The sequence below is a fragment of the Manduca sexta genome, chromosome 11 (assembly GCF_014839805.1).
Source record: "Manduca sexta isolate Smith_Timp_Sample1 chromosome 11, JHU_Msex_v1.0, whole genome shotgun sequence".
NCBI classification, from domain to species: domain Eukaryota; kingdom Metazoa; phylum Arthropoda; class Insecta; order Lepidoptera; family Sphingidae; genus Manduca; species Manduca sexta.
Genome location: NC_051125.1, coordinates 8,743,344 through 8,756,474, shown reverse-complemented (window position 1 = coordinate 8,756,474; position 13,131 = coordinate 8,743,344). Strand labels below are relative to the sequence as shown.

At 32.9% G+C, this 13,131-nt stretch overlaps 1 protein-coding gene across 3 annotated transcripts in view; it reads right to left on the bottom strand.

The window, feature by feature from the left end:
- Positions 1 to 13,131, bottom strand: part of LOC115452842 (G-protein coupled receptor moody) — a 46,266-nt gene that overhangs the window by 8,035 nt on the left and 25,100 nt on the right. For all 3 annotated transcript variants that reach the window (XM_030181469.2, XM_030181453.2, XM_030181462.2), the window contains exon 2: positions 1,986 to 2,060. In XM_030181469.2, the coding sequence (XP_030037329.2) occupies positions 1,986 to 2,050 (65 nt within the window). In that variant the 5' untranslated portion in view covers positions 2,051 to 2,060. The remainder of the gene's footprint in view (positions 1 to 1,985; positions 2,061 to 13,131) is intronic.

The window sequence follows — 13,131 nt, the reverse complement described above, 5'->3', positions numbered from 1 at the left end:
CCAAAATCATTTTGAACTCGCTTGCAAATCCCCAGAATATCAAATAATATTATCAATTAAAAAAGCTATTTTATGACAATCTGTCTCCAGTTCAAAAGAATTTTGCAATTGCATAGCACAAGTTCCTGCATCATATTAACATTGACATTTACCAAGAATTTGGATGAATTCACATTCCTCATTACCTTCCTACGTATTTCTTGTAATGTCAAACTGTGGGAGCGTTTGGCAGGATGCCTTTTGTGCAGGAGCACTTTGATTACGCCAGTTAGTTGTATTCAGCGGTGCGGAAATTATGGGTTTCTCTTTAACAATACGTTGTGATTCAGATGGATTTACATAGATATGTTTGTTTCATTTAAAGCGAAAAAAATGGATATTTAAATAAAAATGTTACATAGCTACTTAGTTCATTTACATGTGCGTAGGTATATCAATAATTCGTTTTAGAACGTAAAATTTATTTTGTCATTCAATTTAGGATTACCCTCGTGAAAAATATAGGTATATTTATAAACTATTTTAATTTCTTAAGGTACATGTACACTATTATTATAAAGCTAAGTTACCTGTACGGATACCAAAACAAAGGAATTAATGTCGTTAATTCAAAACAATATTACTAAATTAAAATTCTCTTTTAATTCGTTAAAATACGACGTATTTGAATATCGTATTTAATTATGCTTTCAAGAGTCGCACGCGTTTAATTCCCAGTTTTGAATGGCTTCGGCATAAAGACCGAGAGGAAGGCGCGTGAAAGGTTTTCCGACGTGTTGTTTCCAAAGACTATTGTGTCTTATTCCTTTGTTAATAAAGAATTCTATTCAATAAAACACTGGTACGAAATTTTATTGCAGTATGTCGCGCCCATGGTTCCCATTATGCGAATATTCGCTCGAGCGTTTAAAATTTAGTGCATGGAATCTTTAGTATTGTTAAACCAGAACCCAGAATGTGAACTGAGAATTTTACTAAAATAAAGAATTCGTTTGTTGTATTTCGTGTCGAGTCCAATAGCAACAGGTACATTTGCAGTAAGTAATTGTAGTGTTTGGTTTTAAATGGAATTTAGAATTACGGTTGGATTTATTCCCATTGGTTCTAATGGTTCTAAACAATATATATTTCCATGGCACGGATAAGGAGGTCTATTTTCTCGACTCATAAAAACACACAAGAATACATTTTTGCTGCGATTTTATTTAGGGATTTCCCGTTTACCACCACAGTAAATCTCGGAGAATAGTAAACGAGATGGTGAGAATGTAGTCTGCAGGGAGCTGGCTTTGTTTTATTAAATTTGTTTACTAGCAGCTTACGTTTTAAGTGTAGCTTTATATCCTATAAGGCTATTCTTTTTTACGAAGCTATCTTCTTTATTTTTCTTGTATAAAATGTTATTCAAAATCTAGCACAAAAAGCCACCGCCATTGGTGAGCATAGGAAGATAGAGAAAAAGCTTTATTGCCGTATGCGGCCTCTTGCCTATGGCGATTGATATGTTACAAATTATCTTTTCTATTTTTCAAATAAGTTGGATCCTGTATTGACACAAGCAATTTTCTATGTGATTCTTTATTGCTTTAAAATAATGCTGTAACTTTTCCTACTTTCAACTATGACATTGGCAAAATCATCGTCTTTCAATTATGGAGCTATAATTTAAAAATTAAATTTAAAATAATGGACGATTATAATTACCCGATACTGTATTATTATTCTTTCTATAATAAATAAAAAAAAAATAAAGGCACTCAGTCAGATTGAGATATAATAAAATACGAAGTTGACCTAAATAGCGTTTTATTTTCTTAAACGTGCATATCAGATTTACTTAAATCATATTCCGTGGAAGTTTAAGAAAATTACGAACAAAACTTTCTCATTTTCTCCAAGTATTGATTTAACTTCAGATTTATGTTTATTAAGCTTCTCTGAGATATATTATATCTTGCAGCAGACGTGATGTATTTGTAACTTACTTGGATAGTTCGCTCGGTCCCTGGCTCAAGGTGACGTCATCTGTAAAGTTCCCGTCGTCAGACATTGTGATGTACCTGCAAGCAAGTTGTTTGATTAGAAAGATTGTTACACCGATGTCATGTCAAAGTTGATTTATAACTTTAGTTTCTCGGAGTAAGATATTTGGTTTTAGTAATTTAAAGGATATTGCTTCGGAATGACGTGGGTGTACCAGATCTAATAAATGGTAATTTTAGAGGTCGATAAGAAAACAACGATTCGTGATATACCTATGATATTTTATGCATTTTAGTCTTTAGAAGACCCATTCCCAGTAACAAAAATACAAATGATTATTACAATCAATGAGAAATTGAGAATTCTTTGATTACCTACAATAGTATAAAATATCCGTTGATAGACCTTCATTAATCATACCTTACTAGTCAAACAGAGGATGATACTAAAGGAAGAGACCAAGATGTTGATTCATTATGCATCGCTAGAGGTTACCGGGCCGTTCACTGTGCCCTCACTAATTAGAGGTCAACTCACTGTCGCATGTGACTCATATTTATTCAAAAAGTGACTGATGAATGTTAATGCAGATGAATAAATTATTTCTAGAATTCAGTTTGGCAGTGATAATGTTTTTAAGATCCGTGTTGGTAAAGCTGACCACAAACTTTTAAAAGATTTTTGTCGTTTGAACGACGAACCCAGTTGTCGTTCGACTGATGAGAGAGGATTACAAAGTACTGCTTGGCATTCTATGTACTCGACAGCCCTATAAGAAGTCTCATAATAGTCAGCAATTACGCAGTTTGTGTTGAAATATTTGCTGGTAGTAGGTATGGGTTATATTTTGTTTTATTGATTCACTGAGGCTGATGGTAAGTAGTTCAATGTTAATCAATAAAGAAGAGATTCCTTGACGGTCGCTACAATTACAAAGTCCTACTTTGGTTTATTCCGATAGATACTGGAACGCCGTGTTCTAGAAACAGCTATTATACTAAACAAAGAAAGCTACCACAACATCCAAAATAAAATGTCAGATATCTGAGTTCTGTCGATATTAATTCGATGGTTTGATTTACGTCTCCAACTGACCAAAAGGTTATACCGGTTTTATATTAAACCACAAGTGGTTCTTCCATTTTAAAAGGTATGAAACCTATAATATATCAAGATAAGTATTCTTCGTGGTTTAACCCTTACCGAAATAGAAGATTGATAAAATGTACCCTATTTATTGGATCGGGTCAAACCGAACTGTTGCCAAGATTTATCGTTTCATCTTATTCACTTGACCGTGCGATTTTCTAATACAATTTTGAGAATTAAATTATCTTTATTATATGTGTGATTTTCAAAGACTCTTGAATGGGAGAAACTAAACCATAATCCGGCATACATTGGCCTGCGATAGACCGAGAATAAACTAGATAAGGGAAAATATATTCAGGCAATTTCATCATATAATCTGCTAATTCTACCAAAACCTTTAATAGAATATGACTATGTTTTTTTGTATATTAGTGAAACTATCCAGTACCTACATCCACGCAGTAATCATAAATAAAGATGGGGAAGTTTTCTTTTTAGTCCCGAGATTGAAAATTATATGTCCGGGATGTCATTGATTCCAATGGGACCCGTCCCCTTCCCAGCGAGCTCCCATGCGAACATAATTTGTTTGAATGCCATGCTTCACTTACTAAAGGGAACTTCTGTTGTAGTATTCTAGTGCTCGAAAACCAGCGGTCTAATAATTCAAGATAATTTCTAATATTAGGTGCCTGTAATAAGAAATATTAATAAAAATATAAAGTTGGAAAATGTGTGGAATATTCTAAATTAGTTCGCTGTGTATTTAACTATGAACTTTGTTATATTATGCAAGTTTAAGCCGCAGAAATTCGAAGAACTAAAACCCACGCTAAATATATGCAGAGATATTCGCTGCACTTAGAAATATTTTGATACAAAAGAATTATGTCTTAATGCATAACTTTTTTATGCATTAATTAATGAATTTTAATTTATATTTCCAACCGGTTTTAAAAACGGAATATGTTGCAGGGAGCGCAAAATTTAACATTGCTCTATTTTGTTCAATCAGTAGAGCACAGCAAGACAATGTGCTGGTATGACGAAGGTTTATATCCCAGATGGTTTGAAACGACATTCGAATAAGGAATGGGGTCATCTTATTCACCAGTAAGCTTCAACATAAGGAACGTTATTAATATCAAAACTATGAACATTTCAATGTTGCATATTTATTGTGGGCTTGTTTTTTGGAGAAACATGCTGGTTGTTCATTTATTTCCTTAAATCACTATTTTGTTCTATAAATGATTTGTCAAACTCATTTCAAAATCTGAATACAGTTTCTTTATCATTTAATACTACAATTTCATTCATTGGAGGAGCTAAAACGCTCATTAACACTGGACGCGCATGCGCGGTGCAATTGTTTAAATTGCTTAAAACACCAATTTAGATCACTTAACGCTGGCCATGCCGTTCACTGAATCATTTTAAAACGTGCTCTAGACTAACAATTATGAGAGAATTTATTTGTCTTATCTAAAAGGAAAGAAAATTAAAAACGCCATTAACATTAGGTATATCCTTTCTTGACGAGATTATAATATTTTAAATTTATTACTTCCTTAATTTTTCTTGCAGAATACAAAATCTATGTTCAATTCAAATCAGAACAATAAGGGGATGTTCCACAAGTTTCAAGTAAATTTTATTTGACAGTTATCGTTGTAAACAGCTAATGTAGATACTCATTTTATTACTAAATATTTGGAAGTATAGATTATAGTGTGATTATTGTATTTGCTCGGCTTATACATTTAGGTGACGAGTAGCATTTTCATAGTAATTTTAAACATATAAGTGTATCAGATTACATATACAAATTGTCAGCCAGGTCAAATAACGATATCGTTGCATAACTTTATAATAATGTAACATAACCAAAAGGTAAACTTTAAACATTGAAAATTTGTGACAACTCCATTGAAATATACAGCTTATAAATTAAATTAACATCCACAATGAAAAACTGTACTGCAAGACAATTCCGAACAGCATTATAATTGAAAGAACCTTCAATCTATTGCTGTTGAAAGATTAAGAACAAGCAACTAGACTTGTGGTCAGTGTAATGTTCTTATTTTAATCCAGGAGTCTTGATGTTACATAACAAAATAGGATGCAGTTGATCGAACTTTTCCAATTGAATTAATTAGTGGTTAATTGCACGGTATTTGTTTCAGCTCTTTGAATGCTGGAATTTTTCAGTAATTGTTTTATAATGTGTTAAAGTTTCTCTCAGTGGTTTCGTTTTTGTAGGAGTTAATTGCTTTATGATCCTCCTTAAATAGAGTTTAGATGTGCTCAGCTTTCTACATCAGGCTACCGACTAATCTCCCATTGGTCATTTTGAAATGTCGAGAGACGGCTCCCGGAGATCTAGAAGCATTATACTTGATTGCTGCCAAAGACTTCTCTGTATAATACTGTATAAGCTGTCCATTATAATAGGATCTACGAGCCTTTGAATACTGAAGGTGTTTTTCGTTTTTAGCGGCAGTATGAAGCCTGCTGCTCGATCTATCATCTGCCTAACTGTCACATTGAGCATAATATAGTTCTGGTTGTATGTTAGATAGCTTTCATAATGAAAAATCCACCAGGTCCATTTTTAGATAAGCAAAGAATATTGGCGAATTATTTGGTAATGGGATTCTCAAGGATGTGTAGTATTTAGAATTACAAACATTAATAAATACTTTTCTCAGAAAATGTTGTAATATGCTAAAGAAGAATCGAAGTCTGAATTGAAAATTATATAATTTTTTATTCTGCTTTTAACATTAAAGTCATGTCACGTCCGTAGAGTGTTGACATTTTTATATGAAATGCTAGCATACGCCATCATTAAGCTACTAATAAAAATCAGATTAGAATTATCCTTTTGTTTAGGGATTGGAACCCTATATTTAAATATTTTTTGTCTATAGACACACAAAAAATAAACCAATTTTTTTATGGCGGATGGCCATTGTTCTTTATCAGCTATTCTAAACCCTATTTCACAAGCCATTTATTAGAGTTACCGTGACCTGCATGGCAATTGACCCGTGCGGCATAGAACCTGGATAATTTCAAAAACCGTGTAGAATTACAGAGTTCATTCGGTTAATAGTCATGACAATCCTTGTGTCACTTTACACACGTAGTTTTAGAAGTTAGATGTTCGTTTGTAATTTTGAGATTCATCATTTTAAAGCTGTAAATATTTATAAAGAATTATGAAACTTTATAAGAATGCAATTGAAGAAGATATCGATTTTTTTTTAAGATTCTAAACGCTACTATTTTCGTTAGTTTAATAAAATCAACCATGCAGCGAGTATCTTCATCGTAAAAAACAAGCCTAATTAAAAGTAAAATAATTGTGAAGATGTTGATCATATAAAACCACTTTTAGTTTTAGGTATAATCAGGACATTTATTGTCACTTCTTTTTAGGGGGCACGCTAATTTATTCAGAAATACTTTTAAAACAGGTAGGCCGTATATGTACAGTTAGGCCGAAAGAATGTATACTTAAAAGAGGAAGACGTTTCACAATAATAATTCCTGTGTAATTCATACATTTCGTCTTTATCCGCATTTACATGCATGCAAAAATGCCGCATGTTTAATTGCATACTGTCAAATTTAATCCTCAAACAAAATACTTTAAAAATACCTTCTGCATATATTTTTATCTTCGGTTATCTGGAAAGGTAAGTATAAACATTGGATAGTGTCTCTCTTCGTCCCTGGGGAACTATTACAGATAGAAGTAAAGACGTTAGTAACACTACCGCAGCCAAGTTTAGAAACTTCCACCGCTAATGGATAACAATGAACTGTTATTTAAGTTACTAATGTAACACAAGTCACAGATATCACTTTAAATATGACATATGACAAATGTATTTACTTAAATGAGTAGGTTCTTTAGGTACTTAATATTTTAAATGCGAAGATCATGAAAATATTTGAATGTTTGTTAGAAGTAAACGCAGAAGCAAGTGAACAGATTTGGATGAGACAATATCTCGGATTAATACAAGCTAATTTTATTCCCATAATTTGCTGCAATGGGAAACAGATTTTTAAAATAGATGGCGCTGGTAGTGTATAGTGTTTAGGCAACTTTTGTGGCGGGAAGGCGTCTCACGCGGGCGAAGCTGCGAGCGTTTGCTCGTATCAATAAAATTATAAGTATGGATAATTTTGATATAGAAAGGCACGTTGTTTTAATTTTGTCGATATAACTACAATTTCTAGAGGAAATTCAATAAATGTAGGGACAAAGATAGTCACGAGAAAATTAATGCTAAGTATCGTAAACAACACTGCGACAATATTAATATAAAATAAGTAAACACAGTTGTTCATCAGCACGTGGTTTGGATTTACAACTGTGACGGCATGGCTGACTCGTTAGTCAACAATTTCCTTGGATCACGTAAATGGCAAATATTTTAAATAGATTTATTTATCTTATGCCATATACTTAGATATAATAAGTGTAATAAAAGATCTTTCTAATAAATATTATATTTGAAATATATAAGGTTTACAGAGCCTGCCCTAGGAATGGCGATCGGGGTAACCGCCAAAGATTTTGCACATGAAAAGGACACAAAGAAAAAATAAATTACATTAAAAATATAAAAATATGCTGGCCTGTGTATTAATTACAGTCGCCACAGGTCATAAATTGAAAGTGATAAAATTGTGACTTTGTACATCATAGTAGGTGCTGCTTAACGGAAACTGAACGATGTTTTGGGACCATTCACTCCCTGAACAATATTTGCGATTGACTCGGACATTCTTTGCGAACCGACTTTTATTACTGTCCATTTGGATGGAAACTTTTGACAGGAATAGAAGGTTATTTCCAAATTTTCTGGAAAATTCCATTGGACATGGCGAGTTTAAAGTTGAACGTGAATTGATGATGGTAAACACAAAATCTGATGTAACATGTCAAATAGAAAATAATTATATGATTGCGAAATAAGTTAATGCTTAAAAGGTGTTAATAAAAATTAATTAACAGCTAATTCGGTTTGAATATTTATAAAAGTATAACATCTATACCAATTTAGTAAATCAAATTCTTGCTTATTTGAATGAAAACAGACTGTTCAAACTTTTAACATTTGTTATTTAAAAACCTTTGCAAAACGATACTTTGAAAAGTTATATTTTTGGCAAAAACGTTGCCCACTGAAATCCGAATTCATTCAAATGCAAAGTGATACCGCGGTCTGTTTAATTTCTGGAAGATTAAAATATACGTGCTCAATCTACTGTTATGCATACAAATCAGGCTAATTATTTTTTAGCATGGAAGATTTAAAAACAATAAATATAAAATAGATGATTGTATAGAAAACGCAAAAATCAATTCTATTGGTTAACTAATTAGTTTACAGTTATAAAATTACAAATTAAATTTGATATATATATATATATATATATATATATATATATATATATATATATATATTTTAGTATAAGTACGCCTACATCCGTCTATGTCTGCACGAACCTGAGGCTGACTAGGAGAGAATGCTCTTGCCATTAAGACAGCCAGTAGGTATACAAAGTGTTTTATACATATAAATAACTCGTTTCCGAATTAAATATTAAAGAAAGTCTTTGTTAAATAAAACTTTATGTTGTAACTGATATTACAATACCACTATTAATTGCAATCCATCACCAAACCATTATTTTTTCACATCCTCACAGATCGATAGATATACTCTTGTAATACATATCTGAAATCAAATTTACGTGAATAATGCACTTCATAAAGCCAGTTCACACTATTACGTAGGCGTTTGTCAAAGGCATGAATTGTCTGAATCAAATCCAATAAGCACCACTATTTCTCTCGGGGCTCGAATTCTTAATCATTCGACATTTAACGTCCCTCCCACGCAGTCTGCTGTAATGTTAGATATTAATCAAAGTAAGAGCGAAGGTGTATAGTTGTACCTATAGCCAGATTATTATACTCATGAATTATCGTTAAATAGCTCATTCTTTGAACATTAGAAATTCTTAATTACGGTAACATTTTGATAATAATATGTCATATAAATTATTATAAGTATGATGAAAAAATATTGCAATCTTATCTTATTTCTTACTAATATTATAAAGGCGAAAGTTTGTGAAAATGTTTTGTTGTTTGTTAGAAATAAACGCAGAAACAATTTAACGGATTTGGATGAAGTTTGGCATACGGCTAGACCATGACCAGAATATAGGCTACTTTTATGTCGATAAATTTCTTCTATAGGAATTAATAGACAATTTAATTTTAATTTTCTAACGCTGTACATAGTTTTTGCGACTTTTGTAGCGGGAAAGGCTTTTCGCGACAAAGCCGCGCGCAGTTGCACGTTCTTGATAAAATGAAGTCGTAACTAAACTCTATACCTTTATATCAGTTGTACGTCATTCTTTTAAAAGAAAGCTAACGGTATAGTGTCCCTAAAGTTATCTTTAACAACTGACCTTTTATTAACAGTATCCTTAGAAAATACAGAAGAAAACAAAAGAGATTAAGTCGTTAGATACGAGAATAGTACCCTCATACGTAGAAGATGCATCGACAATTAACCAATTTATCACCGCTGTGGATGATCTCGTTGTTCTTAATAGAGGAAGCGCCCACGCATTGTCGCTTCTTAGTAAAGCTTTCATTTTATAAGGAAATCAATATTTCCTTTACTGAGCTTGTGTATTACATATTTATCTTATTAACCAACGTCTATACTTTATTGGAACGTTAAGGAGCTGTAAAATATAAATATAATATGATTTTTAAGATATTTTAAAACAAAATGATGGATTTTTCTCTCCTTTTGAAATCAAACGTAAACAATTGAACATGATGATGCATTGTGCAACAGACAACATAAAACTCGTCGTACTGAAAAGTATTAAATTCAATAGAGTAGAATCAGAGATATAACTTTACCGTTCCATTTTACGCATAATATTAAAGAAAGTCAATTTATATTCTTCCCGGCTTCTTACCATGGACGAATTTACTATTGAAAATAATATTAGAAACATTTAGACCACCACGGGAACTCTTGATAATTGACATTGTGTTGAACCAATTTGCCGGTCGTTGACTGTGGCCCATCCTACACAAATAATTGTTGCTTTCTGTTATCATGCATTGTGGGCATATTCAATCTCCTTATTGTGCTGTCGGAATGATTTTACCATGACACATACCATGGTTGCGGTCATGAGCCAACGTGTTTTCTGCATTATATCCTTGAATGAGTGTTGAATTTTCATTGTATTTAACGTATCTTTCATTCGCAATTTAACTGAATAATTTCTTATTTTCAATACTTGGAATATTAAAGAAAATTCTGGCACCAAGCTATTTAACAATTATATATATATATATATATATATACTAGCTTCCGCCCGCAGCTTCGCCCGCGTGGATTTCGGGTTTCAAAAATGGAGAAGGTGCTCAATTTGTCGGGATGTTTTTTTTAATTTATGGTGGTATTTAGGTGGTCCGATTGTCCGGTCAGGGTCTGATGATGGGATCCTGGTGAAATCGAAGGAACTTTTAACCATTAAGGTTGCACACGAAATGACGGAAGCTTAAAAAATGGAGTAACTTCTCCCGTTTTCCCAACATTTTCCATCACTGCTATGCTCCTATTAATTGTAGCGTGATGAAAAGTATACTATAACCAGCTCAGGAGTATGAAAAATAATTGTACCAAGTTAAGTTAAAATCCGTCGAGTAGTTTTTGTTTCTATAACGGTTATACAGACAGACAGACAAAAATTTTACTAATTGCATTTTTGGCATCAGTATCGATCCCTAATCACCCCCAGTTATTTTTGGAAATATATTTCATGTACAGAATTGACCTCTCTACAGATTTATTATAAGTATAGATATGCAAAAGTAGCTCAAAAATTGTCCATAACGAAAACATGCATTTTAAAGTAAAACAAAAGAAATAATATCGTGAAGCCAACCAAATAACTAATGATATATTAAATTTTGTGACTGTTCAATTTAGTCGGGTCCGCGATATCACTTTTGTTGAGTTTCAGAACGCGACATTACATTATTATATTCTGTGCTCCAACGCACACTGCTTTGATGTTAGGAACACACCTACATTGCTTAGACAACAGTGAACTTTATACAATAGCAATAAAGCTCAAATTGACTCTACGTATTAGTTAGAAAACGTTTGTATGGGAAATAGAAAAATGCTGTTTTGAGGATTTTCCCGGCAATTATTCGAATTTTTCTCACCTTTTAAACCTTCCCTAGACCTCCACGAATAATTCAAGACCAAGATAAGATAAATCCGTTCAGCCGTTCTCGAGTTTTAGCGAGACTAACGAACAGCAATTCATTTTTATATATATAGAAGATATATATACGGCACGGGCACGGGCCTCCTCTATTACTGAGAGGGAATAGGCCTTAGTCCCACGCTGACCTAGTGCGATAGACTTCACACACCCTCAAAATTCCTACAGAGAACTTCTTAGGTATGTAGGTTTCCTCACAATGATTTCCTTCACCGTTAAAGCTAGTGATAATTCACAAAGAATACACATATCATTTTTTTAGAAAAATCAGAGGTGTGTGCGATTGGGTTTTGAACCGGCGGACATTCCTCTCGGCAGTCCGTTCCACAACCAACTAGGCTATCGCCGCTTATTAAATAATTAATTTAATTAATTAATCCTATAAGCTGAGTTAATGTCTAGATTCTGACCTACAAAAGGACGTCGAACCTAAAGAGAACCTCATTTTAAAATCCGTAAAGCTCTTTTTTCATGTAGGCTTTGTTAGCATTCAATCTGGGGTACAATAAAGAGGTATGAAAGAATGGTAGGTCACATTATTTAATAGAATAATGGTTTATAAAGGCTTTACTGTAATGGAATGTTGACATATCCGTGGTATTGTAATTCATTCTATTGTGTTCGTATTTTATAGTAATGGGAAATACAAAGGCATTTTTGTATAATTTAATTATGATCTTTTCAATGTGGATTGCAATTGCGAATTGATTAAATAAATTTGCTTTCTATAAATACTTATAGAAAATTTTAAGCTTTAGCGTAAAATGTGGCTTGGTCATTGTGGGTACTTTTTACTTAAATGCCTTAGCATTGTTTTTTTTTTTAATAATGGAATATCTACATCAATCATGGCAATTATCATATTTACACATATTAAAATAATATAAAGCTGAAGACTCAGCGCTAATCTCAGAAACTATTAAACCGATTTTTTTTTCCACTAATACGAAGCTACATTACTCTTGAGTGCTATTATAGGCTATTTTTTATCCCAAATAAATATTTGTGCTAGAAAAACTTTTTAGGCGTAGGCGCAGTAAAAGCTAGTGAGGTATACATAAGCATAAGGTGTTTTCTGATGTATAAGTACCAACCAGTACAACGTATTATTGCTCATTTTGCATTCTTCATTTGTCTCGTCACAATATTTATCATTGGCACTTGTGGAATAATGTATAATTGTCGATCGTTTTTGCGTCGAGTAAAATTGAAAGAGTCATCGAAACGCTCCGTGACGCCACAAATGAATCAGAGGTGTAGCAATTTGAAAGGGAGTTTTTGCTTCCGACAAAATGCAAGACATGGCGCCGATTAGTCATTATTGGTGGGTGATTGGATTTATTGGTTACTAAACTATTCAACGCTGCGATGGTAGTTTTTACTATCATCAATGTGTTAAATTAAAAGGATAAAATTACCGTATGGAGTGTAATCAGAAATTGATAAAATTCAACTGGGATAAATGTTAGCACACATACATACAATCACGCATATTATCCCCGAAGGGGTAGGCAGAGGCGCAACTAGTGCACCCACTTTCCACCGTGAGTATTCCGTCCCATGATGTGATAGGGGACGAGCCTATCGCCTTAGCGGGCATAAATTCTAAACTCCGAGCTGATACTGAGTCCAAAAATCCAATATCACTTTGCCCGAACTGGGATTGAACCCAATACCTCAGCACTGTAGGCA